This window comes from Ananas comosus, linkage group 20, assembly GCF_001540865.1.
Source record: "Ananas comosus cultivar F153 linkage group 20, ASM154086v1, whole genome shotgun sequence".
Taxonomy (NCBI): Eukaryota; Viridiplantae; Streptophyta; class Magnoliopsida; order Poales; family Bromeliaceae; genus Ananas; species Ananas comosus.
The window spans coordinates 6,804,223-6,831,064 of record NC_033640.1 but is presented as its reverse complement, the minus strand read 5'-3'; the positions used below and the strand labels follow the sequence as shown (position 1 = coordinate 6,831,064).

The window sequence follows — 26,842 nt, the reverse complement described above, 5'->3', positions numbered from 1 at the left end:
CAAACCTTGCACTTAAACCAGCCAATAAAGCTCCTACCCAGCTGCGAATAGTAGCAACCCGCGCAACACGAAATCACGCCCAAACCGCCTGATTTCGGCATTTTGGGGTCCGGATTAGTCCCAGAGCATTTCAAAACACTCCAAAGTTAATTCAACCATTCTTGCTATCCCAAAATACTCATTTTGGGTGTCAGGCCAGCCACACGTTAAGTGGTGCGATCCATGTGCAAAAACTCCAAAATCAATCGTACCAGATTTTCGAAAATCGCTGTTTATTGGCTCCGGAAACCACCTGCCGCTAATCTACCATCTTCTTATTTCGAGGATGGTATTAGCAACCAGCCAACAAGGCATGGCGGGCTTCTCAGCCTATCCACAACACTAGAACACCAAAACCCACCAAATAACCCACGTCAGTTCCGCGAATTTTCTCCAAACGATGTCATGGGACCACAAATAAACTCCGCAACAGCTTTCGGACCTTTGACGATTAGTCAAAAGGTCTCTAACAGCAATTATATGCTGTCCAAAGCAGTGCAAAGGGTCCACATTTGTAAGGACTGAGATTTTGGCAGTGTAGTTAAACTCTCTGTTGACGATGTTTTTGTGTGTAATTTAATTACAAAAGCACTCGTCAAGTTTCGGGAGAAAACGAAGTTACGCGATAAATACTAATCACTTAAAATGAATAGTAACTCTGGTTTTTCGTAGAGGCTGATGAGTAGAGTTAGCTTCTAGCGCGTATCGGACTCCGTTCATAGCGATCCAATAGCTCGTTTTGAACGGTTCAGCTATTCTGGAACCAATAGCACTGGCGAATTTTAGGTTTGATGCACGGTTTTCGAGAAAAGGGGAACTTATTGGATTTGTATGTAGAGGTGTGGTTTTGGAGATTGGAGAGGGTTGGTTTTGTCGCAAATCTGTGACCAAACAAGGCAAAACAAAATTGTGGATTTAATGTCTTTGTCGTGCAAATCGCACTGGTGTGATCCGTTCGCAAATCTGACGGACGGATCTCCTGATATCACGCGTTGATCGAGGATGGGTTACAAGCGGCAAAATGGTAATTTTGTGAAAAGTGCGACATTTTATGTACCAAATCGCGTGAGATCAGACACGAGGGTATGTTCGCGCATAATACACGTGCTGGGAGGGACCTGGCTGAAAATATTCTTCTTTGGAGGACTTTCCTACAAAATTACACTTGGCATATAAGGTGCATCTAGGGTTTCTATGCACGAAACCCTAGATCTAGCCGTCTTAGCCCCAGCTGCGCCCTAGTCACCTTTAGCCAACCCTTACCCTTGCCGTGCGTGCACCCCGGCTGCCGGCGAGCCCGGCTGCCGGCGAGCATCCTCGGCCGCCGGAAAACCTGGCTTGGCCTCTCCTCCACCATCCTCTCCACCTAGCCACTACCATCTCTGTCCGAGAGCAACCCTGAGTGATCTACACCCTCGAGCGCCCTCCCCTGGCCGAGAGAGGGACGGTGTGCCCCGCTATGGGCGGCGGCTACGCGCGGTGGCCGAGGTAGCTCCGCCTCGGCCCGCACCAATTCTGAGCTGTCGCGGGGAGCCAGGGTTGCGGCGGCGGCAAACGGGGACGGCGGGGACGTCCGCAAGGGGGTCGCCGGAGATCTAGGAGAGCAACGGGGCCGACCTAGGGCGGCGGCGACTCACGGGCCACGAGCTCAACTGATCTCGGCCCGAGTTGGCCGAGCCTAGCCGCGCAGTGTCCAGACGGCAACGGGGGCACGCGGCAGCGGTGGGGACCGGCGGAGGAGTTGCCGGAGGCCGGCGGCCAGTCGAGCGGTGGGGACCGACGGAGGAGTTGCTGAGGAGTTGCCGGATCACCGTCGCCCTGATCTCTTCCGGCCGCCGCTCGACCGCCGCCCAACTGCAGCGCCCTTGTCATGCTCCATCGCGGCCACCTTCGGGTTGATACGGGCTAGCGCGGCCGAGAGCGGGTGCGCCGTGTCTCCAGCCCTTGGCCACCGTCCCTGAACTCTTCCTTTGGTCTCTGAGGCAACCCATGCTCCTTCCTTAGCTGCTCCGGCCGCCACTGTGGCCGAAAGGAACCGCTAAACCCGAACGCAGCCCGTGTGGACTCGAGATGTTCCTGCACCGCCGGCGCTGCTTTCCACCGCCAGCCGGCGTCAGCACCGGCTCCGCCTGGCTTGTCGCACCCGTCCGCCACCGGCTCCCCACCGCCGGAGCCCCTGGCCGACCGGAGTTAAGCTATGCTCCCCGTGCATGCTTGCGGCTAGGGCATCAGGGACCGCCACCTCCCGTTGCAGGCCAACGCGTGCCCCGGCCTTCCTCCGTCTCCAGCAGCCTCCCCCTGCCGGCGCGCCCGCCGTTCGGCCACCGCTGGCCACCCTATGCTCCACCAAGCTCCGGTGAGTCTATTGTAGCTATTTTGTGCACTGTCCGGAGTTTGGGTCACTGTTCCGGTAACCCCAAGCCACCCGAGGCTTCCGAAGGTGAGCACGATGATCCTTGATCAGTTCGAATCATCGTGGCCACATTCGTTGGGGTCAGCAAGCCCCTAGTTTGCGAGATAAGCATGCTTTTCATGCTATGCGCGCAGTTAGCAGATCTTCGCATCGCTCCCGCACTCTCCACAGTAGTGGGCCGTGCTCCGAAGGGTGAGCACGGCATCCGACACATCGAGACCTAACAGTGGATGTCTCGGCCAAGTCAGATAATCCTCGGTTTGCGTAGTAGGGCCGTAAACCCCCGAAAATCACATGAAATGATGTGATTTTGTGTTGTCGTGGGGGTTTCTATGCAATTGTATACTATGTGGTCACTGTGGGCAGCGTGTGCGAGCAGCGGGTAACCTTTGGATTGGCTGTCCAAGGCCCCAGGCTTTTCTGGAAATGAAGTGTTGATTTCCGGTGAGTTTTTCGGCAAAATCCGCAGACGAAACGCATTTTCGGTTCGAAATTCTTCCGACAATGCCTCGTGATAAATTGTTATGTCGCTGAGCCTTGTTGGCTGGTCAACCCCGTCGTTTTGAGGGTTCGGAAATGACGGGTGAGCGACGTTAGGTTCTGGTGTCGAATTGGACACTTCTGGGAACCCGGATTGGAACGATTATCCGACGATAATCGTTTCGATGTCAGGCAGTGTGTTTGCTGCCAAGTCGCATGAATAATTGTGTTTAGTGGCAGTAGGTGACTCGTAGAGCGAGTCGGTGAGTTCCGGGACAGTTCGTGGGTCCCGGCGGAGGCTCGGTGCAGTTTCGGGATTTTCGGCGAGTTACGGTAGTCGGTTTTGGGAAACCGATCTCCGTGGGATTAGTTGTGGGGTTGTGGCTTTAGTGTTTGCTATGTGTGGGTTAGACTCTAACCCGGTGGACCCTTCTTAGATCCGGGTGACTTTCTTACGCAGTCAGTAGATAGGTGCGACATTCGTACAGGTGGGTATTTCGATATGAAATCGGTATAGTAGTGCACGTTCGGTGATATCTTCTTACCCTTACTCTTTTGTTACTATCCTGCGTATATATATATTATGTTGAGCTTAGCACCTTTGTTATTCTTGTTATGCTCTACTTGGTTGTTTGCATGTCTAGTATCATGAATAGAGGTAGAGCTGGTTTATGATTGATTATGAGATCCGTGACCTAGTTGGTCAGTTCTGGTATCTAGTACTGTGACCTATTCGGTTGGTTCCTTGACTTCTGTCGTTCGATGACCATTGAGGTCGGTATACCCTGAGGGGTGGGATTGTCGGTTAATTGTTGACGGATGATTATAGGTTACTCAGATCTACTATTTGACATGTTTGTGAGCTAGTCAGTCAGTTCGTGACTCTTATCGTTTGATGACCTATGAAGTCGGTGTACCCTGAGGGGTAAGATTGTCGGCTAGTGGCTGACGGCAGTTCTGGATTTTCGTGATACATGATGTGATATTCGTGTGACCTATTGGTCGGTTCTTGCGTATACTTTTAGCTGACATTGAGCAGTACTTGCATACTTTTGGGAAAATGTTGAGTTGTTCCATCCTAGTTGACTTGAGTGGTCGGTTCTTGTGCTTCCTTACAGTCTGATGACCTATTGGTCGATTTGCCCCGAGGGATGGTGATTGTCAGCTAGTTGCCGATAGTTGGCCATTGAGCATATCAGCATTGATCGCGCGAAACTCGTTCGCATTTCACGAACACCAGCGGTCTAATCCACCGCAAGAAGGTGTTCTTTTCCAGAAAAGTGGTTGCAGGTGCCAACCTGTGAGCCCAGCGGTCAAGACTGGGTTATACGCAGGTAAAGTGGCAGTAGGCACACGCTTGAGGTCTACGGTGCGGACCAACAGAGCACAGATTTCAGATTTGGTGTATTTGGTCTACATGTCCGGTTGACGCATATGACTATAGTAGCGGTTGTTGCATGCATACTTACAGTTCTTTCTTTACAGTTGTCTTGCTACTATAGTTTTGATATCCATATATGCATTCAGTTCTTCTTGACAGCAGCAGTAGTTATATATTCTGTTATTGTTTTACTTTCTTTCAGTTTGTTGCTACTATATTTGTTATATCTGTTCATGACCTTATTTATCACTTCCTGATCCGGTGAGTACTCCTCGCATTCGTCGGCTTGCGGTACCCACTGGGATGGGAGACATGTTTACATGTTCTCACATCCCCCACTATTTTTCAGGTATTACGGGCGGTGAGGGTTGAGACTAGACGTAAGACACGTTCGTAGCAGTCGATAGAGCTTCCGACCCGGTTTGTTTGGTTTAGTTGCTACCCTTTTTTTTCTGTTGATATGACTTAGACATTATGGCTCAGTTGGCTTTCATTTAATTGGATAAATGTAATTTTGGTAAATGAATTAAAGAACTTATGTTTTTTCTTTGAGATTAAAACGGTTTTCTACCCCTCGTGGTAGCGTGTTTTAAAAAAAAAGGATTTCCGTGTTGGAAACGATTTTAAAAAGGTTTTCTCGTGGTTTTCATAAATTATTATTTCAAAATGAGTTTCCGGGTAGGAAACATTTTAAACTAATAGTTATGGCTTTCTGAATAAACTCTAAATGTGAATCTGTTCGTGAATGGTGTATAAATGTATGAATGTTGAATGTTTATATATTCAGTTGTAGTGGTTGTATCCATTATGTATCTTGTACTTGTGCAACACCGTGTAAATATAGGGAAGACTCTGTCCGTATGAATAGTGGACTTCCTGTATTTGTGGCGGATCTGTCATACCCTAGGGGTCAGATTAAAAAAAATAAATAAATAAATTTTGGTCTCTTCCGCATTACTTTTATATCAAAAAGGGACCCCGGGGCGTGACAACATTACATAAAATACACAAACAATACTACTAATGCATTAAGCGTTAATCAAACAATATATAAAATTGGGTTTCAAGTTCGTTACCCCGATCTATGGTGTGACAGACCAAACCAGCGCATCGGTTTGATTCATCTTGACACTACGAGACTCGTGCTCGCTGTCCGAAGCAAAAACAGTGGCTGGAAGGTCGCGAATCAGCGAGAAAGTCTACCAATCGCATGATCCCGAAAGCGGCCACGATCTTCGCGCACATCGGAGCTTCGCCGATCGCAGCGAAGGTGAGCACGACACTCCACAGGGTTCCAGGAGTGCGGTGCTCACCCTTCGGAAGCTCGTTGAAGTCTCCGGTGGCCAAAAGTTCGAACCCACAAAACTCAGCCTTAAAGGACCTAGCCCGCAAGGCTAGGGCACCTCAGATCTAGCAGCCAGCAGCACGGCAGGGGGAGCTCTGGCCAAGGGAGGGTCGCCGCACCCAGGGTAGTCGGTTGGGACCCCTGGCCGGCGGCGGGAGGAGGCGGCGGCACCGCACGACGACAACGCTCCAAAATAACCCGACGGTTAGGGCAGAGCCCCGCGCTGCCGAGTCTGTTCGAGGGCACATGGGGCGACATCGGCAGCCTGCCAGGGACCGATGGCGACGACCGGTAGTGGCACGGTGCGACAGCGACAGTCAGGTGACTCCTCACGACCGCACAAGGTCTGCTGGCTCACTCATGGCGTGGCGGCTCCCTAGGGCACAACAGCGCCGAGGAAGGGTAGGGAATGGTTGCCCGGTGTCCGATGGTGACCCTGGCGGCGGTCCAGGTCGACAGCGGCTGAAAATAAGAGGTCTCAGGTCACCCTCTTCCACACCAATACAAAGAGAGTGTCACGCCCCGGTGCCGATTTTAAAAGCCTTTTTGAAAATCATTACTATTTTGAAATTAGAGTTGCAGAAAATGTGCCTTTTTTTTTTTCAACCTGACCCACGTGACGTACAGACCTGCCATAAATACAAAGTTTATCTATCCACTCGGACAGAGTCTCCCTTGTATTTGCACGGCGTACCAATAGCTACATCAGGTTCTCAACTACAATCTACAATTACCAATCAACAACTATTTTATGATATGTATTTTCATACAGCTAACTATCCTTAGAGATGATGCATGTCTCTAAACACTCCTTAGGCGCTGGATGATGCAATGCACAGTACAACAATCATCCTATTTAAAAGTGCTCCCCACCCGGAAGCTTTGTTTTTAAACTCTAATTCAATCATCCATGAAAACCATTCGAAAATCTTTTTAAAATTATTTTCCACACGAAAACTCTATTTTAAAAACCAGCTACCTCGAGGGGTAGAAAACCACGATGCGTAAATCCATAAATACGAGAACCAAAAATCACAGATCTGAAAACTCTAATCTCATGCATCATAGTAAATCATCCACTAAAACCAATTCACGAATATTCAAACATCAATATGATCATCTAACTGAACCATTTATTATTAAAACTACTAAGTGCCGAAATGAAAGTAACCAGGATGACGGTTGCTATACCAGACTAGATAGATCGTTCTCCCGTCGAGCCCAAAATCCAACTCCTCGTCCATGTCACCTGGGAGGAATGGGGGGTGAGAAACCGCAACCATAGTTTCCCAGTGGGTACGATAGAGCCACAAAGGCAAGCCGTAATCACCGGAATCCAAAGGAGATAGACAAACAAATGTAGATGCTGATATACGAAAACGAACTACAGTAGCTATAACAGATATGAACATGATATAAAAGCAACTACAGTAGTAATAGAAACAGGATAATAACTGAGTAAGAACGAAACTACTACTATAACAAAAACTCAACTGAACGGATGCCTCAAGGGTAAATAGTCCAAAATCAAACCCAATCTGATGCTGTTATATTGGTCCACAGACCTCAAGCATTGCCTGTCACAGAGCAGACACTGCCAACTTATTCATGCGTCACCGACGACCTATCCGGATACGTATACCCATTGGTTGGTGGCGAAACCAACCTGGTGTCTAGAATACACAGTACTGTGACTAAATCATGCTGATATGTTCAAAACGAAAACCGGCAAAAAGAGACCTGTGCCTTGGCCGAAGCCAGGTGCAAGGGCGTACAACGCCAAATCACGATCAACCAGATCGAAACACATGACAAAGGAGTCGATATGTTGCCTGGACCCAAGGTCCACAGAGATACAATATATATACAACCTGCTCTACATGTCTATCCACAACTATCCAAATGCAATAAATGAGATACGATAAACAAATGATAAATAATCAACTGACATGTAGAGACTACGATATTGATATGAAAGAACAGAGGAAGGGTGAAACAATCTCACCGACTACCAGCTCGAAGTACCCACCTGTCACTGTCGCGTCGGAACACTGACTGCACACGGAGTTTACCGGACCTAAGAATATCCACTAAGTCAGTATCCAAACCACTAACCTGAAGTACACAACTCACAAACCCCCACACAACTCCCCGAATCGGTTTTCCAAAATCGATCACCGTTACACACCGGAAGTTTTGAAAACCACGTCGGGACGCCGTCGTGACCCACTAAGTGTCCCGAAACTCACCGACTCGTGTCACGAGTCACCCACTGCCACAAAACACTCCTGTTTGGATGTCTTGGCAGCAAACACAAGATAACACCACTACACAATTATCGCCGGATAATTGTACGAATACGGGTTCCCGGAAGCGTCTATTTCGACACCGGAACCGACCGTCGCTCACCCATCATCACCGAACCCACAAAATGATGATGGTGACCAGCCAACAAGGCTCAGCGATAAATCACATGATAAACAAACCATGTCGGAAGAAATCCGAACTGAAACCGCGTTCTTTCGGCGAATTTCGCCGAAAAACGCATCGAAATTGACTTCTCGATTTCCGCGAAGGCTATCGGATCATAGACAATCAGCCCAGAGGTCACCACACACACACACATGCACCGCCCACAGTAGCCACATAATGCACAATTGCACAAAAGCCCCTTTATTTACATAATCCTATTATTTTATATAAATTCGGCGATCAAGTGGCTCGTTCACGCAAATCTAGGATTTTCAAGGTCCGCCGAGACATGTACTGATAGGTCTTGACATGCCGGAGGCCGTGCTCATGATCCGGAGCACAACGGCTCACTGTGGGTGGCGCGGCAGCAACCTAAAATTCTGCGAACAGCGCGCGGTCAGGGAAAATCATGCCGAACAGAGCTAACCGGAATCCGTTGATCCAAAGTGAGGTGAGCACTGTGATCAGCACTGACCAACGATCACCGTGCTCACCTCCGGAGGCATCGAAACAGCCTCGGATCGTCGAAAAAATGCGCGCAACCCAGAAACAGCAACCAAAAGGCCTTAAAAGGGGCGACACCGCCGAAACAGTGGAACGGGGCCTTCCCAACAGAGTCTAAGGTGAGCACAATGATTAGCAATGAGTCAAGATCATCGTGCTCCCTTCCACAGGGATCGGGGAGGCCCGGGTTGCTCAGAACAGCAAACCGCCAAGGAATAGCCCTATTTCGGGCTTGGCCGGAGCAAGCTTGCTCCGGCTGGCTTCCGGCGGCACGGCGAGGTGCGCGCGCGCCAGGGATGGGTACGAGGGAGGTGAGGAGTATGGTGCTCACCTCGGTTGGCGGTGCACCTCGGTTGGCGGCGGAGCAAACCGAGCCCGCACCAGCCAGGGCTAGGGTTCCACGGGCAATGGCAGCCACGGCGGCGACCGTGGAGCTTCGGGACCGTGGAGGAGGGTTTCCAGAGGCCGGAGGGATGCCTCGGGTGGGGCCCATAGCGGCGGCCGCGCAGGGAAGGAATCGCGAGCTTGCCTCGGCCCGAGCGCGTCTGGGGCGGCCACGGCTGGCCGAGGCGGCGGCGGCGGCGGGGAAGGTCTCCGAGGCTCCGTGGACAGCGGCGTGAGTGTAAGGACTGAGATTTTGGCAGTGCAGTTAAACTCTCTTTTGATGATGTTTTTGTGTGTAATTTAATTACAAAAGCACTCGTCAAGTTTCAGGAGAAACCGAGTTAGAATGGAGAAGTTACGCGATTAATAGTATTCACTTAAGTGAATAGTAACTCCGGTTTTCCGGAGAAGTCACGGAGTACAGTTGGCTTCTGGTACGTATCGGACTCCGTTCATAGCAATCCAATAGCTCGTTTCACACGGCTCGGCTATTCTGGACCCAATGGCACTGACGAAATTAGGTTCTGATGCACGGTTTTCGAGAAAAAGGAGTTTTATCGAAAAGAGGATTTTCACTCCTTGCTGTTCTCGCATTTTAAAAACCTCTCGTACTCTGTGCATGTGACCTAGAGTTGGGTGGAGGATGTTTCTAGTACCTACTGGTGGTAGGGAGCCCAAATTCGAATTCGAATTAAAGGTTTTTGGGTTTACACATAGGTCTATGTGTAATATGTGAGTTAGTTGGAGAACGGATGGGTTTTGTCGCGAATCCATGACCAAACGGGGTAAAACAAAATTGTGAATTCAATGTCCCCATCGTGCTGAACGTGATGGCGCAATCCGTTCGGAATTCTGATGAACGGATTGCCGGATATCGCATGATGTTCGAAAAGGGGTCTAAAATGACTAATTGGAATTTTCGCAATAGTCCCCATATTTTATGTACCGAATCGCGCGAGATCGATTGTGGAGGTGCGAATGCGCGAGAGTTACCCATTATGAAGGATTGGGTTTGAAATTTGTAGCTTAGGAGGACTTTCTTGCAATTTTGCACTTTGTTTATTTTGAAGACTTTAGGGTTTCATAGAGAAAACCCTAACCCTAGAGGCCTTCTCCCTCAGCCGACCCCTCTGCCATCCCCAGCATCACCATACCCGTGCCGCGCGTGCACCCCGGCCGCCGGCAGGTGCCCCGGTCGCCGAAAAATCTGGGTTCGGCCTCTCCTCCATCGTCTTCTCTACCAAACCACCATAGATCACCCTTCATCTCTGCCGTCGACCTCAGGGAGAGATCCACAAGCATCGGGCCTTTTCCCTGGCTGCAATACTAACCCCGGCGCCGTCCCTGTCGTCCCCGAAGCCGCCGGCCGCCGCTCTTCCACTCTGCGGCCGCCCAGAGCTTGTGCGGGCCGAGGCCGAGCCATCTCGGCCACCGCACGACGCCGCCGCCCACGGAGGGGTGCATCATGATCCCCTCGGCCTCCGGCGACGGATCGGCGTCGCCCCGACCTCCTCCGGCCGCCGTCGCGCCGCCGGGAAGCCTTGAACCCGAGAGCAGTTGGCGGGCTTGATCTCCTCCGCCGCGCCACCGGCTGCCGCCCGCCGCCGGCCAGCACCTACCTCGGACCTCTCAGACCGGCCACTTCCATTCTCGGCCGGAGCGCTCGCCGTCCGGCCGCCGGAAACCAACCCTAGCTCCCACTGCTCCGGTATGCTATTATTTTAAGTTCCAGCACTATAGTTTGGGGTTCCGATTGTCTTTTCGGCAATCCGAAGGCACCTCGATGACTGTGGGAGGGAGCACAATCATCGTTATTTCGTTCTGAACATCATGCTCACCTTCGTTGGGGTCAATGGTGCCCCGGTTTGCACGTTAGAAGCATTATTTGCGCTGTGCGCGCTGCTTCGCTGATTATCGCGTCACTTGTGCGCTTCCCACAGTGGACGGAACTGCTCTGAAAGGTGAGCACGGCCTCCGGCATACCGAGACCTATCAGCAGGTGTCTCGGTTTGGTAAAAGAGTTAACGGATTGCTCGGTTGGACCATAAAAGCTTAGAAATCACATAAAATAATAGGATTTCTTGCAATCGGGAGGGCTTTTATGCTTTTTGTTCATCGTGGCTGCTGTTGGCAGCAAGTATGGGTTGAGGATAACCTATGGACTGATCGTCCAAGGCCCCAAGCCTTGTCGAAAATCGGAAAGTGATTTTCAGAGCGTTTCTCGGCGAAATCCGCCGACGGAACGCGGGTTCGGTTCAGAATTATTCCGACGGTGCTTCGTGAGCTATTGTGTAGTCGCTGAGCCTTGTTGGCTGGTCACTCGCGTCATATCGAGAGTTCAGAAATGACGGTTGAGCGATAGTGGGTTCGGGTGTCGAATTAGACACTTCCGGGAACCCGGATCGAAACGATTATCCGACGATAATTATTTCGACGTGAGGAGTTGTGTTCACTGCCATGATGCACGATTATTTATGTTTAGTGGCAGCAGGTAACTCGTAGCTCAAGTCGGTATGTTCCGAGACAGTGCGTAGGTCCCCGTGCGATTATGGGACTTCCGGCGTATTACGGCGATCGATTTGGGAAACCGATCTCCGTGGGTTTGTTTGTCGGTTGTGTATTTAGTAGTTATTAGTTGTGGGTTAGACAGTAACCCGGTGGACCTTCCTTAGGTCCGGTTGACTTTTTTTCGCAGTCAGGAGACAGGCGCGACATTCGTACAGGTGGGTACTTCAATCCGACGTGGGTACAGTGGTGCACACTCGGTGATGGTTTCTTACCCTTACTCTTTTGTTATTATCCATGCATATATTATATGTTGAGCTTTGCACCTCTATTGTTTACATTACACTCTACTCAGATGTTCCCATGCTTAGTATCAGGTGTAGGAGTAGAGTAATCTATCTATTTGTGATGCCTATGACCAGGTTGGTCGATTCTCGTATTTCGTATTGGTGATCTGGTTGGTGGTTTCTTGTACTTCGTATTAGTGACCTGGTTGGTGGTTTCTTGTACTTCGTATTAGTAACCTGGTTGGTCGATTCTCGTACTTCGTATTGTTGACCCGGTTGGTGGTTTCTTGTACTTCGTATCAGTGACCTGGTTGGTCGGTTCTTTGACTTCTGTTGTCCGATGACCGTTGAGGTCGGTGTACCCTGAGGGGTAGGATTGTCAGCTAGGGGCTGACGGTGGTTCCAGATTATAGTGATGCATTCCTGTGATCTATTGGTTGGTTCTTGCATCTATACTTTAGTTGACCCATCGAGCAGTATTTCCATACTTTTGAGAGGATGTAGAGTCGTTCCATCCTAGTTGACTTGAGTGGTCGGTTCTTGTGCTTCTTTATAGTTTGATGACCTATTGGTCGGTTAGCCCCGAGGGGCAGTGATTGTCGGCTGGTTGCCGACGGTTGGCCATTGAGCATATCAGCATTGATCGCCCGAGACTCGTTCGCATTTCACGATCACCAGCGGTCTGATCCACCGCAAGAGGGTGTTCTTTTCCGGAAAAGTGGTTTGATGTGCCAGCCCATGAGCCCAACGGTCAGGACTGGGTTATATGCAGCCTATGAGCCCAGCGGTCAGAACTGGGTGCTCAGCGGTCAGAACTGGGTTATATACAGGTAGAGTGGCAGTGGGCAAGGGCCTGAGGTCTGCGGACCAACAGGGCAGTTTTCAGATTGGGTATTTTTGGACTTGTCGTCTGGTTAACGCATATGACTATAGTAGCGGTTGTTGCTTACATACTTACAGTTCTTTCTTTACAGTTGTCTTGCTACTATAGTTGATATCCATGTATACATTCAGTTCTTCCTTATAGTAGCGGTAGTTGTGTTTTCATATATATATATATATATATTTCATTCGTTCATTATCGTTGCTACTGTATTTCACTTACCCATATTGTTGTTTATCTCTTCCTGATCCGGTGAGTACTCCTCGCCTTCGTCGGCTTGCGGTACCCACTGGGAGGGGAGACATGTTTACATGTTCTCACCTCCCCCACCATTTTTCAGGTATTGCGGGCGGTGAGGGTTGAGACGAGACGTGAGACACGTTCATAGTGGTCGCTAGAGCTTTCGACCCTGTTTGTTCAGTTCAGCTATTACCCTCTTTATTTCTGTTGACATATTTTAGACATATGGTTCAGTTGGTTTTGTTTACTTGGATATATATAAACATGGTTTTGTGAAGTTAATTAAAACACGTGGTTTCATGAAAAATAAAGGATATATGATTTTGTAAACTGGAAATAATTTTCTACCCTTCGTGGTAGCGTGCTTTAAAAAGAAAAGGCTTTCGTGTAGGAAATGGTTTTAAAAAGGTTTTATTGGCTTTTCAACTCTTGGTGTTTCAAAATGAGCTTTCGGGTGGGAAACGTTTTAAACTAATAGTCGTAGATTTATGAATTGAACTATGAATGGTAAATTTGTGATGAATGGTGAATGAATATTGATTGTTGTTTATTCATTATGGTGGTTGTATTCTGGTTATACTCTTGTACTTGTGCGACACCGTGCAAATACAGGGAAGACTCTGTCCGTGTGAACAGTAGATTCCCTGTATTTGTGGCGGATCTGGCATACCCTGGGGTCAGGTTTTCAAAAAAAAAAAAAAAATTTAGTCACTTTCGCTATACTTTCAATCTAACAAGGACCCCGGGGCGTGACAGCCATTCTTGCTTGTGCAGAGTGAGGTGATGCTGGGAGATGATCATGTTAATGTCGCTTAACAACTTATTTGTAGATTAATATCATTTAATACGGTTTTACTTGTGGATTTCTATGGATTTGATTGGAGATTCAGTAGATTCTTCTACGGGGACAAGGTGAAAGTTGGATTAAATTTACTTGACCGGGTTATTCATTAAATTTAATTACTCGATTTTCTTCCTTTTTCTTTTTGGACATAACAGTAGTGACATTTAAAAAGCCTTAATTTTTACAACCTAATACTAAAATTTGACTTTTCTCCGAAAAAATAAAATAAAATTCGACGCAATGTATATCAATATCGTTATCGTAACAAGTCTCACTAGCCTACGTGATTCTGCAAATAAATGCATGGAAAGAATGAAACAAAACCTCGAGATCGTTATTACCATCTATATTGTTCAACTTGTATAAATCATCAATTAAAATCTCCATCTCAGAATTGAAGAAAGGATCAGTGGGCTTAGCATTACTTACATCCAATCGGATGTGCCCAGATACACACGAAAGAACAATTATTTTGGCAGTTCATTATAATGATCATGCATAGCAGATCAATTTAAAAGGTGTGAAATAAATGCTGGGCTTGAGATTCCTAGCAGGGGATTGTCTAAATTGATTCCTTTTGCCATCCATAACACAATGCAATTTAGAATATTAAACCAGTGACCATTGAGTATTCAACTAACTACAGGCATGAAATGGTTTTCAAAAATTCTATGAGCTGCTCCTTATAGAAAATTGTGTTAACAATTAAGGTTTCGTTTGGGATTGCGGAGAGATTGCGTTACGCGCAGTGAAAAAATACGATGGAAAAATATCTTATTTGTTTCCGTATATAATATTGCGTTCTGCATATCGCGATGAGTCGGTTATATCTGCGGTCCTACCGGAGAACGCAAAAGCATATCCCTATATATATATATATATTTTTACCCAAACTTCATTTTATCTAGTAGCATCAGATGGATCTTACTACCAAACCAAGCCTAAATATACTTCATTCAGTTACTTTTTCAATTCAAACCATAGAAACAAGTCATCTTTTAGTGAGAAAATTAGTTAAAAAAACCTTTAACAAACCATATACTTAATTTTCATGAAGTTTCTAATCATTTGTGACACCATTATAGTATTCCCAATAGATGGTTTAGCTATTTGTTCTTTTTTGTGTGTGTGTCTTTGTGTGTTAAGAGAAGATTTTAGCTTTTTATCTTCCTCTCGGAGACTTTAGAGCTTATCCAATCTATTTATTTGAAAAAGATATATAGATATACATATCTACAGAAGATAGTATTAAAAGTATCCAATGATTGTTTGAGCTTATTGCTGTACGCACGAATTTATGGTGCAATGCAGTTCGATGCCAGTGGAAATGAAAGCAAAAGAAAAAATAAAAGACACGGCAGCTTATTCACTAGCTTGCCAGATCTTGCACTGCAATTAATCTGCCGGAACATACGATATAACACTCTGTTGTGGGTGTGGGTGTCGTATGAAATACGATAGTTACACTGCTGGTACGTCCCGAATATGCTAGCAGTCTGCTTGTTCTCGCAGACTGCGCTACGTCAGCAACAGCGAAGGGGACCGTCTTCACATTAGGTCCGCGCGCAGGACGGCATTATCGCCAATCCTCAAAATGTTAGTAGTACCTCTGCTCGTTCTCGGTATATTTTTGAAGGCAGTATGCGAACTGGCCTCGGAGATTGTTGCTCGCATGTGTCAAGAAGGAAGTGCTCATCATGTTGAGGCCCATGATCTAAGCCGATGATTTGCGAATACAGTCTGAAGTTTGGTTGTCACGCACGCACCCGAAGACTATGTTGCGGACAACTCCATCTGTCGGCCGTCAGTTGCGAAGCTTGAAAGTCTCGGTGGCAACAATTCCCTTCGTGACTGCATGGCTATCATATCCATGGGTGTAATGACATTGGTTGTTGGCGCACCGCCAATCAGGTCGGTTCAGCTCGCACAAAGGGTGATTGCAAGGGATCGGGGCAAAGGAGCCAGAGCGGACAGCGTTGTAGCGGGCAGGCGATGGAGCTCCAGCAGTTGACGCACGGCTCGCACTGAAGCCACACAAGGCTACTTCCGGTGTCTAAGACGAAGAACTAGATCTCATTCGAGTGCGAATGTGCAGGCGTGCCGACATGCACTTCCACCAGATACAGGTTGCGAGGTGTGGGGGAAGACGTACGGTCGGAGACGCATCATATCGTAGACTACTACAAAATTAATTTTTTGCGGCTAATAAAATCGCCACAAAAATATAAATTTTCGTCACAAAAATAATTTTGTGGCGAAAATAATTTCGCTACAGGGTCGCCACAATAGGACCGCTACAAAAGGTTAGATGACCAAAACAATTTTGCCACAAAAAATACATACTTTTTGTGGCGATTTTATTGGACACAACTGTTTCCAAATTCGCCGCAATAAAGAATCAGATGGTCATAAATATGTATAGTAATAATAAGAAAATATATAAAATTTTGTGAGCAAAATAGTTTTGGCCACAAATAGTAACATATAATTTATGGCAAATTTAAAAATGACCACAACTAATATTAATCATATAGCGGCGAAAATTATATTTGGCCACAAATAATCCTTTACATTTTGTGACACATTTTAATATCAGCCACACATAGTATTGTTATTTTTATGACGATAGTTGGCATTTGGCCATACATGTTTTAATGCATATTGTGGCAAAGTTTTATATAGCTACAAATAATATTATATAATTTATGGCAAACTTTATTTTTTGGTATAAATAGTTATGTATAATTTATAGCCAAATTTTATTTTGATCACTTTAAAATTTTCAAATTTTATTAATATTTGTATAACAAATTATGACTATTTATTATTTAGCCACAAAACTTTTGCAATACTATTTAATGTTTTACATTTCTTATCGAAAAAAGCAAATTTTTACACGTAATCATCATGCCATAACTATTCAATGCTCAATGAGTATTTGTATAAAATATTAATCCAAACAATTAAGATATACTCACTAATTAGTAGAAAGTAGTTCAATTAGCACAATCAAAATAAACCAACAATTACCTGTTCATATCAAGTATTGTATGCATCAAACTACAAGTTTCAATTCCTTCCAAATTTAATCTAATACTTACTAGTAACCTTTTAGAACCAACATATAAGAAACTCTAGAAAAAATAGTGAAATAAAGTTCTTGAGACAAGCCAACTCCGATATGTTGAGCCGCTAAGTTTAATCCTGTAAAACGAGAAAGAAAAATGATTAGAATTGTGAATATAATCTACATATTTTGTCAAAATAATAAAAGATACAATTAACTAATATTTGAAACATATCAAGTCAAAAATACTATAAGATTAGATGGATGTTTTAAGTATGTATTTTAAATTTTAACATAACAAACACAATTGCATATCTCTAATTTGACAATTTGAATAGAATACAACATAATTTAACTTGAAATTATTCAACTCATTTAATTGAAACAAGTAGTTCGACGAAAGCAGCAAGAAAGAAGGAAAGGAATAATAATGCTCTAAATTTCTAGAGATAAAGAAGTGGCGAAAATACGGTCGAATGTGAATTTAAACAACAAGAATATTTGCAATAGTTAAGAAAAAACAGAGAAAGTTATCAAATACTAGCTCCAATTCAACCGGAGGCAATCCGAGAACTTTGAAGACCTTATATGTGTTTGTTATCCATTCCAGATCCAAGTTTCTCATCATTTTGCATTTGTAGGAGTTTAAAAAAAAAAAAAAGAGAGATAAATAACAAAATTCTATAAAACGTCCTTCTAAAACAGTGAGGTAAAGTGACAAAAAAAAAAAACCAAAATAATAGAACCAACTTTAGCAATCAGAGAACTTTGAAGACCATGGAGTATCCACATTAGTTTCAGGTCATGATGGCTCATCATTTTGCTTTTTGAATAGAATGTGTTGGGGCAAAACCAATCCACTTATAGACAAGTGAAGTGACTCAAACAGAAAATATGGAATCAATATCCTGAAAACATTTTGTAAAATGGTGAAAGAGATTAGGTGGTGGAAAAAATTAACCAACATACTTTGTAAAATATATAATTCCATTGTGTTATACATATCGAATAAAGTGATCACAACATTGCAGAGCAAATTTTCTGAGAAAGGTAGCATGCTACCCGCTTCGTTTATTTCATTTAGAAATAAACTTAGCTGGAAATGTGAATCAACTAGAGCAAGTGGCAAAGTGCTTGGTGGTTGGTACCCGAGGTCCCAAGTTCGAATCCTAATTGATTCACATTTCTAGCTAAGTTTATTTCTAAATGAAATAAATAAAGCGGGTAGTGTGTTACCTATCTCTCAAAAAAAAAATGATATAAATTCAATTGTATTTATAATATAATATTTTCAAATAAAATAATATTTAAGTTAATTAANAAAAAAAAAAAAAAAAACATTGCAAGTAAATATTACTAGTGAAGGCACTCACACTTTGCAGCAGGTCAATTTCGTAAAATAAATAAATAAATAAAATTTAAAAATAAAAAAAAAAGAATACCAATAAAAAAAAAACTGAAGAATAAGGATAAGAATAAAAATATAAGAAGGATAAAAAAAAAAGAGAAAAACTATAAAAATAATAAATTATATTTATAACAGCAGTAAAAGTTGAGAATTAAAATATCATATACATTATAGTTCGAGCCAGAAATTACGACTATTAAAAGTTTGGAAACTAAAGCATTACACGCCTTATACTTAAAGTAAAAAAAAAAACGTAACATATTAAAATTTGAAGACTATAGTGTCACGGGTCTTATAAGTGGAAAACGTGTTATTATTCCAGATGAAAACAAAGTTGAATATTGATTAGTTTTGTTCAATTAGTAATTTCATTCAAGAAAAAATATATTAAATTATCTAAAAAATTTTAGAATACCTAATTGTTAAAATTAAAAATCAATCAATCATATTTTGAATATTCAAAAAAATTTTAAATATGAAATTGATTACTCAGCAAACTATAAATATGACATTGAAGTTTGATATTAAGATCAAAAAAGAATCGTATAGAATTTTTTTAAACTATAAACCATTTTGAATCATCTATCCAACCTTTCAAAATCTTGTTTTTACTATTCAACCATACTATATGTTAGATTTAAGGCAGTCAATAATACTTTGACTTTAAAATTTGAATATGTCGTTTAGTTTATAGATTTATTTTGTATATATTCATATAATTCTCGCAACTAAATTTATAAAAATAAATAATTAACTTAAACTCTAATCTCTCTTTTATTTTGTTATTGTACAATCTATATCTAAGTGATCAATATTATAAAACTAAAATTTATATTTAATAAATACAATTTATATTATTTAAATTCACGTGTAAAAAATTATATATTTTAAATTTTTTATAATGAGGGGGAAGAATTAAATTAGGTTTATGAAAAAAAGCCCAACCACTCGTGCCTAAATTAATGAGGAAAGAAAAAAATAAAAATATAAAAAAAAACTAAGCACATCCCTTCCGGCTGGGCCCCACGCACAGCCCCAACCCCCACCACGCTCCCCTCTCCGCAACGTCGCTGTGGACGGCGGCTTCATATGTGTACTAGTGTAGGCCCGTGCCTCGCAGCGGTAATCAATTAAAATATATAATTATTAAAATATTAAGATTAAAAAATTATAACTAAATAAAAAAAAAATAAAATAGTGTTATGTATATTATAAAAAATAACTTTTTTATTAATATTTTCTTAATTTGAATAGTCAGATTATTCTAACAATTTATTTAAATATTAAGCAAATTTAATAATTTTGGGAACTATTCTATAAAAAAAACTTTTTTTAACTACAAAGTTAAAATTGAAAAACTTATTTCAAATTGCTGAAAAGTCAAAAATGTATTTACTTTGTTAAAATTGATTGGAGAAAAAAAATTTCTTACATGCACATGATATATATTAACATTCTACACACTATAGCTTATATTAAATGATAAATATTTTGATATCAAAATTTAATTAAACACATATGACCTTCAAAGCTAGTAATTTAAATTCTATTTAATGTATTAGATTTTAAAATAAAAAACAACGAAAAAAAGTCGAAGAATTAAAAAAAAGGTTAACCGCATACAGGTCCCTACAAATATAGTGAATTACAAATATATCCATATAAAGTTCAACTTTCATAAATTATCCCTACAAAACTCACAATGTTGTCAGATATGTCCTTACCGTTAGAATCCGTTAGAAAAGTTTAGTTAACCATAGGCTAAATACTTTACCCTAGTTAATTTTTGACCAAAATACCCTTATGCCGCGGAGGTCTCTGCGACGCCGCAGCCTCGAAGCGGTAGGTCTTTAGCGGCGTCTTCATTGGCGCCGTGGCCGTTGGCTGAGAGGTGTGACAAAAAAAAATTATAGAAAAAAAAAGAAGAAAAAAATAAAGACAAAAAATTATATAAGAAGGAAGTAGAAGATGAAATTGCACTGTTAAAATAAGATTACATTGTTTTAAAATAAATTTACACTGTTTTAATGAAAATTCTACTATTTGATATAGAAATTAGACTCTTTTGGAGTAGATTTTACACTCTTTAGGTTAACGTTGCACTATTTAGGAAAATTTTGTACAATTTCTTTTCTTTTTCTTTTTCTTTTTCTCTTTCTCTTCTTCTTCTTCTTCCTCCTCCGCCACCGGCCGGCTTCTCGACATACGAGCTATTTGACATACGAGCTAATTAATTAAAGAGCTACCTAAGTTCGTGGCTCCCAACTTGAATCTTACCGATTAATTAATTAATTAGTGAGCAGAGTGAGTAGTAATAATTAAGTTAAGGTATGCCCTTCGTACCTCCTCCTCTACGGCACGGGATCCACCGCGGGCCTCTTCCTCGCCGACAACCTAGCCCTGCCTTCCAAATCCGTCCTCGGATTCGTTGTCGGCGACGAGGAGTTGAGCTTGGTGACGAGGAGCTCAGCCTGAGCAGAGTTGGAGGAGTAGCCGAGGAGGACGTCGGCGCCGAGCGACGCGAGGTGCGCCGCGATGGCGTGCCTGATCCCGTGTGACGCGCCCGTCACGATCGTGGTGCGCGCCGCCAGCAGTAACGCCCGCTGCGTCGGCTCCCGCGCCGCGGCCTCGGCAGAGGAGGTGGTATAGGAGGCCATAGAACCGCCAGGGGGTTTAGGGAGTTGGGAGGATGATGAGTGTTGTTGATGAAGCGAAACAGGGGCTAAAAGAGAAATGGTGCAAATTTTTTTTGAGTCGCTCTTCGATGAGGTGGAGGCGGCATTCGGGCGCCCCGCGCACGTGTTGGTGGAGTGCGCGGGGGTGAGTGACTCCAAGTATCCGACGGTGGCGGAGACGGAGGTAGGGGACTGGGACGCCATCTTCGTCGAGAGGCAGCAGCGGAAGAAGAAAAGGAGAAAGAGAAAAAGAAAAGGAAAAAAAATGGTGCAAAATTCTCTTAAATAGTGCAACGTTAGCTTAAAAAGTGTAAAATCAATTCCAAAAGAGTGTAATTTTTATATCAAATAGTGTAATTTTTATTAAAATAGTGCAAATTTGTTTTAAAATAGTGTAATCTTATTTTAACAGTGCAATTTCATTATTTTTTTCTTTTTTATATAATTTTTTGTTTTTATTTTTTTCTTCTTCCTTCTTCTATAATTTTTTTTTTGTCACGCCTCTCCGCCAACGGCCACGGCGCCAGCGACAATGCCACCACAGATCCCTCGCTCTAAGGCTGTGGCGTCAATGCCGTCATCGGAAGCGGCGGAGGAGGCGGAGGAGGAGGGAGAGAGAAAAGGCGAGAGATGGTGAGATAGGCGTCATCGTCGAAGGCGGTAGAGGAGGGTCGGGGACGGGAAAAAAAAAGTCGCAGCGTAGCCTGAGCGGGATCGGAGGCGAGGAAGGTGGGGGATGTGCGCAGGCAAGGGTAAGGATACACCGAACAAAATCGAAGGGGGCTGTCTCCGCCTCCGTCTCTGCCTCCGCCGCTCTCTGGGAAGAGAAAAAAAAAAAGAACGAGCGAAAAAAAGAGAAGAGAGAAAAAGGTACAGGGTATTTTGGTCAGTTTGCTGAAAATTCGACCCGAATCTGTAAAATCGAAAAAGATGGCCCACTTTTGCAAAAGTGCAAAACTAGTGGATTTTTTATGCAAATTGGCCTTTGTAAATTTATAGGGATAATATTAATAAAATTTACAAATTTGAAGAGTATGCCTAATATATGTTTTTTTAAATTTTGATGGCCACGTTTGAAATTAGGGCGCGTTTGGTTCGAAGTCAGAATTGAAATCAGAATCGAAATTGAAATAAACTGGAATCGGAATCGGAATGACCCATTACCTAATTTTGTTTGGTCAATTACTTGAATCAGAATCGGAATCGGAATAAATCATTTTTATTATCGTTGTTTAGTTCAGGTAGATAAAAAACGTAATCAAATTAATATATTAACTTTATCTTTATAATATATTTATTCAAATTCAAATTTTAAATTACAATTTAAATTTTAATTTGAATCCCTAAATTTAATTTAAGTTTTAAATAAAATTTAAATAAAACTATATAAATTAAAATTTAATTTAAATTGAAATTCATAAGTTAGATTCGAAATACTTGATTAATTTTTAATTTTTAATTCAAATTCAAATTAATATTTAAAATCATAAATTTAATTTCTGAATTTAAACTTATATTTTAATTAAAAAAGTTAAAAAAATAAATTTAATCTGAATAAATATCTATTTCGTCCGAATTCGGCCTTTGAAAGTGGTGATTGAAGGATTCCCACTCCACTCGAGAATTGAAATCGGAATAGGATTTTCACGAACCAAACAGTCACAAACGGATCGTCCATTTCAATTCTGGTTCGATGGTGAAAAAAAAGGGAACCAAAGAAGCGAACCTGACACGCCTTTAATTCAAATTTTTGCGGACTCATACTGTTTCAACAGTGAGCATTCAAAGTTCCGTGGCCCGACCCGACCCGACCCGACCCGACCAGCCGACCCAGCCCGCGACATCGTAAAATCCCTAAAATCGAAGTCTCGTCGAGTCGCCGTCACCGCCGGGCTCCGTCCCGTTTCCTCCGCCTCCTCCTTCTCCTCCTCCTCCGACTCTCCATCGACGCGGCCGTTATGGATCTCTCCTCTTCCAAACCATTGAAATCTCTTCGTCCAATCACCCCTCCTCCTCCTCCTCCTCCTCCTCGTCGTCGTCGTCCTCGTCCTTCTCTATCGATCTCCTTCTCGCTTCTGCTGGTAAGCGCACTCACTTCGCTGGAACCCTAATTACGTTTTCACTTCATTTGAGATCGAACATGTTTGCCATCTCTTTAGTTTTCGGTCTCTTGGTTCTTCTTCTTCTTCTGATACTGCTTAGGAATCGCCGGTTTAGATTGGTGTAGTTACTCATCTCAGCTTTGTTTTGCAGCTCTTGATCGCGGCGATCGCTGCCGATGCGGCTTCTTCTCCCGGATCATTTCGCAAGAGCGGCAGCCCTTCGGTGTTTTCGCTGTTTAATCTCAAGGCGAAGAGTAAATTCTGGAGTGAATCCGTCATTCGGAAAGGCGGTAAGACTCGGTCGAATGCGAACAACATCGATTGATCTTCTCATGAGTACGAAATCACTCCCTCATTTTCACGGAATTCTGTTGATTGTAAGTGGTGGTATTGTTGCTGTGTGTCGACAGATTTCGATGACTTGGAAGGATCAGTATCTTCGGACTCTGGCAGAATGGCGGTGTTCAACTACACCAAGGCAGGTAGTTAATTCGTTCATGCCATGGGATTTTTATTGTGCTGTTATTGAATAATAATATTATGGTGGTTAGCTGGCCAAATTATGCCTCTCTAAGATTCTACTTTATTTTGCTTTTCTGATTGATATGAACATTATACTTAGTCAGAAGAGAAAACGGAGCATGAAAATATACGGCAAGGACGGATTTAGGATTATCTATCGTCGATAGCTTATATGCCTACTGAAACGACAGGCTTTCAGGTTCAGTAGCTTTTAGTTGTAACATGCATCCAGGTGAAGGATTTCTGCATACTTTCAAGTCATTTAGTCTACTAGGTTTGAGCTGCAGTTGTCAATGTGATCTGGCTTATTGGTATGCAGCAGGACAAGTTGATGCGTCAGTTGTGTTATGGAGTCTATTGGTTTTTCATTATTTTTGGCTTCTGTCTATTTGTTTTGGTGATGGTGACATGTGGCAAAATTGTACGACGTGTTTCATACAGCGCTGGCTGCTAGTCATTGCAATTTAAAGTTGATTACGAGAGTTTCTGCTGGATCTAATTTAGGTGTTATAGTGTTGCCCTACTTTAGATCTACAGTGGGTGTAAAGATACCTAGAGTGGGGGAGGCGAGCATGTGTTTAATCAATTCGAAGAAGCTTGTAGCAACCTTACTTAACTCAATTCTTCACATTTATACTTAAGAGATTCCGCGATATGATTATAGAGCATCATGCACGATGATTAGCCTTTTACAAAACAAATAATCAAATTTGAAATCTTAAGCTACGTAATTTCAATGGCTATGCAACATACAAGTATGGAATCAATTCTTCAAACAAAATTAATGCGAAAAGCCAAAAAAAAATTGCTAAAATTCCAGATGAGGCCTAAATGTCTAAAAAGAATCTGGCCATCAAAGTTTTTGGGCCACAAGCTTAGGATTTGCTTGGTTTTGCATTTATTTATTTATTTTAAATTTTGACTTGAATGCACTGGTGGACGTTTTTCTCCTTCGTTGTTATTATTGGTTAGCTTGTGATGCACTTGGCTTGGACGTGGACATATTATTAAAAAAAAAATAAAAAATAAAAAAGGACAAAAAATAAGCAGGAAAAGAAAAAAGCTTTGTATTTTTTGCCTTTTGTTGCCAAAAAGACCCTAGCCCATTAATCACATAAAATCTGTGCAGAGGTAATGAGAAAATTGGTAGCAGTATTTATTAATTCAAAACAAATTCATAGCTGTTCAGCTTCTAATAATGGTCATTAGATCAAAGAGGAGAATAAAGGCTATGATGGTTTCTGATGCAGGGAATAACTACATGGTATTTTATATTGAAGTATGGAAAAGTTTAAGGTAACTATATTTTATTTTATGTAGTGTTATGAAAAGTTTAAGCTTACCAAACGGAATGGAAAGATATAGTAGCTGTGTTGAGCTGTTTGGTTCATTCCTTGAGGTGCTCCAACATCTCGATCGGATGATGGGATCTGCATTTGGTACGAAAGAAAGTATGCGACTATAAGTTTGATGGCATAGGAGATTTATGGTAGTAGAAGATGGATAATATAAGTAGAAGGAAGATTAGGACAAGGAAGATCTCAAGGAATAAGAGGCCCAGTTCCAATAAAGGGAGAGGAACTAGGAAACATCAAAAACTCTGAAAATGTTGCTGTGTCCATCACATGACTATATCAAACACATTTCACAGGTGACACTGCCTAGAAATGGGTCCGTTGCGTATTCACTATCCTCGTAGTTACTTCTCATGTGCCTGTCGTGTTTGATTGGCTGCATGACCTTCCAAGTGGTAACTAATAGATGATTGATATTAAAACCATTACTAACCTTTATACTCGCTCACACTAAAAAAACACTTTAACGATGTTCATTATTGAATTGGTGAAATTTCATATATAAATTTGGATTTCATCCTCAAATGCTGCTTCCATCGTGAAGTTAACATTATTGTCAAATATTGAATCTCCAACATGTATGCATATTCTTCTGCCACTATTTTCAGGTAATGTTGCGAATTATATGAAGCTTTCAGAGGTTGATTCCATATACCTTCCTGTCCCAGTGAACTTCATCTTCATAGGATTTGAAGGAAAAGGGAATCATGGTGTGCCCATCTTCCACTGTTAAAGCAATCACATTTAGAATATATCTTTACGTCATTTCCATTAAATTCTATATTTGGTAATGTTTCAGACTTTAAACTGGGTCCTGAAGAACTTGAGCGGTGGTTTAGTAAGATTGATCACATCTTTGAACATACACGGATTCCTCCCGTTGGAGAGGTTCTTACCCCATTTTATAAAACCAGCATTGAGAAAGTCCAACGGCATCATCTTCCTCTAGTCAGCCACATAAACTACAAGTAACTATTCTTTAACACTTACCCATAATTTATTGTCTAATTGCATAATCTTGTCATACTTTCATGATAAAAAGGTTCTTCAGTTTGTGTACTTAGCACTTGAAGATGACTAGATTTCATTTATATGACTCAAATGATGCTTTAATGTGGTGCAGCTTTTCTGTACATGCTATACAGATGCGAGAAAAAGTTACTTCTGTTTTCGAGTATGCTATAAAAGCTTTGTCACGTAAAGAGGATTTGTCAATATCCAGGTATGTTCTTGTGCCTACAATTTTTTGACAAATGAGTTCATTACCAACTAACAAGAAACATATCTTATTCATCCATGAGCATAATGTAACCTAAACTTGTAAAGTGATTCTTGATATCTGGTCTTTTTATCTACCGCTAAGAGAAAACTATTCTCTTTAGTTTTATCTCTCTGTCTAAGGAACATGTTACTTGGTTTCAACCACCTTTTGTGTGAACTGATATTGGCTAGCTCCTAGGCAAAATTTAGTGGGTTGCCATTATCAGGGTGACAGCATGCCATTGGACTTCCATGAATTTTTACTCTGGTTGCTTGCTCAGTAAACCTTTTCCATTTACTTGGATGAAACCTTGTTATCATGTTCAATGTCTGTCAAAAGTACTCAGTTCTGATTAAACTATGACCAAGAAGTTCAATTTAATCTCCTTTTGATCTAAGATATCCTCCGTTGTTTAAATTTTAAAACAATTAATCGTAATACCTTTTCAATTTCTTTCCCATCTTTTGATGTAGTCGCGAGAAAACTTTATTTATGGATGGCAGATTGCTTGCAGTCTACCTTCCATACATGATACATCTACAGTATTTGTTCGACAACAAAAATCAAATATTTGGTAGTAACTCTTTTTTTTTTTTTGCTTCTTTTTAGTTTTTTCCAAATGTGGTCTTAAATTTTTGTTTATTTAGATTTTGTGTGTTTTGAACAATATGATAT

General features: G+C 42.4%; 2 protein-coding genes across 4 annotated transcripts in view; one reads left to right on the top strand and one right to left on the bottom strand.

Moving 5' to 3' along the window:
- LOC109725916 lies at positions 16,909–21,202 on the bottom strand. 2 transcript variants are annotated; one of them, XR_002220375.1, is made up of 3 exons: positions 20,596–21,202; positions 20,027–20,136; positions 16,909–16,981 (listed from the first exon to the last, which is right to left on the bottom strand). XR_002220375.1 is itself a non-coding variant. In XM_020255318.1 (2 exons), exon 1 carries the CDS (start codon positions 21,129–21,131, stop codon positions 20,604–20,606), a length of 528 nt encoding a protein of 175 aa, XP_020110907.1. In that variant the 5' UTR covers positions 21,132–21,202; the 3' UTR covers positions 19,886–20,136; positions 20,596–20,603. The 2 variants fall into 2 exon arrangements, 1 of the variants encoding a protein (XP_020110907.1); XM_020255318.1 differs by lacking the exon at positions 16,909–16,981 and having other exon boundaries at positions 19,886–20,136.
- The window catches only part of LOC109725660, a 55,021-nt gene continuing 50,970 nt past the window's right edge, over positions 22,792–26,842 (top strand). For both annotated transcript variants that reach the window (XM_020254931.1, XM_020254930.1), the window contains exons 1-6: positions 22,792–23,008; positions 23,181–23,319; positions 23,440–23,511; positions 25,515–25,616; positions 25,706–25,874; positions 26,030–26,128. In XM_020254931.1, the coding sequence (XP_020110520.1) occupies positions 22,886–23,008; positions 23,181–23,319; positions 23,440–23,511; positions 25,515–25,616; positions 25,706–25,874; positions 26,030–26,128 (704 nt within the window). In that variant the 5' untranslated portion in view covers positions 22,792–22,885. The remainder of the gene's footprint in view (positions 23,009–23,180; positions 23,320–23,439; positions 23,512–25,514; positions 25,617–25,705; positions 25,875–26,029; positions 26,129–26,842) is intronic.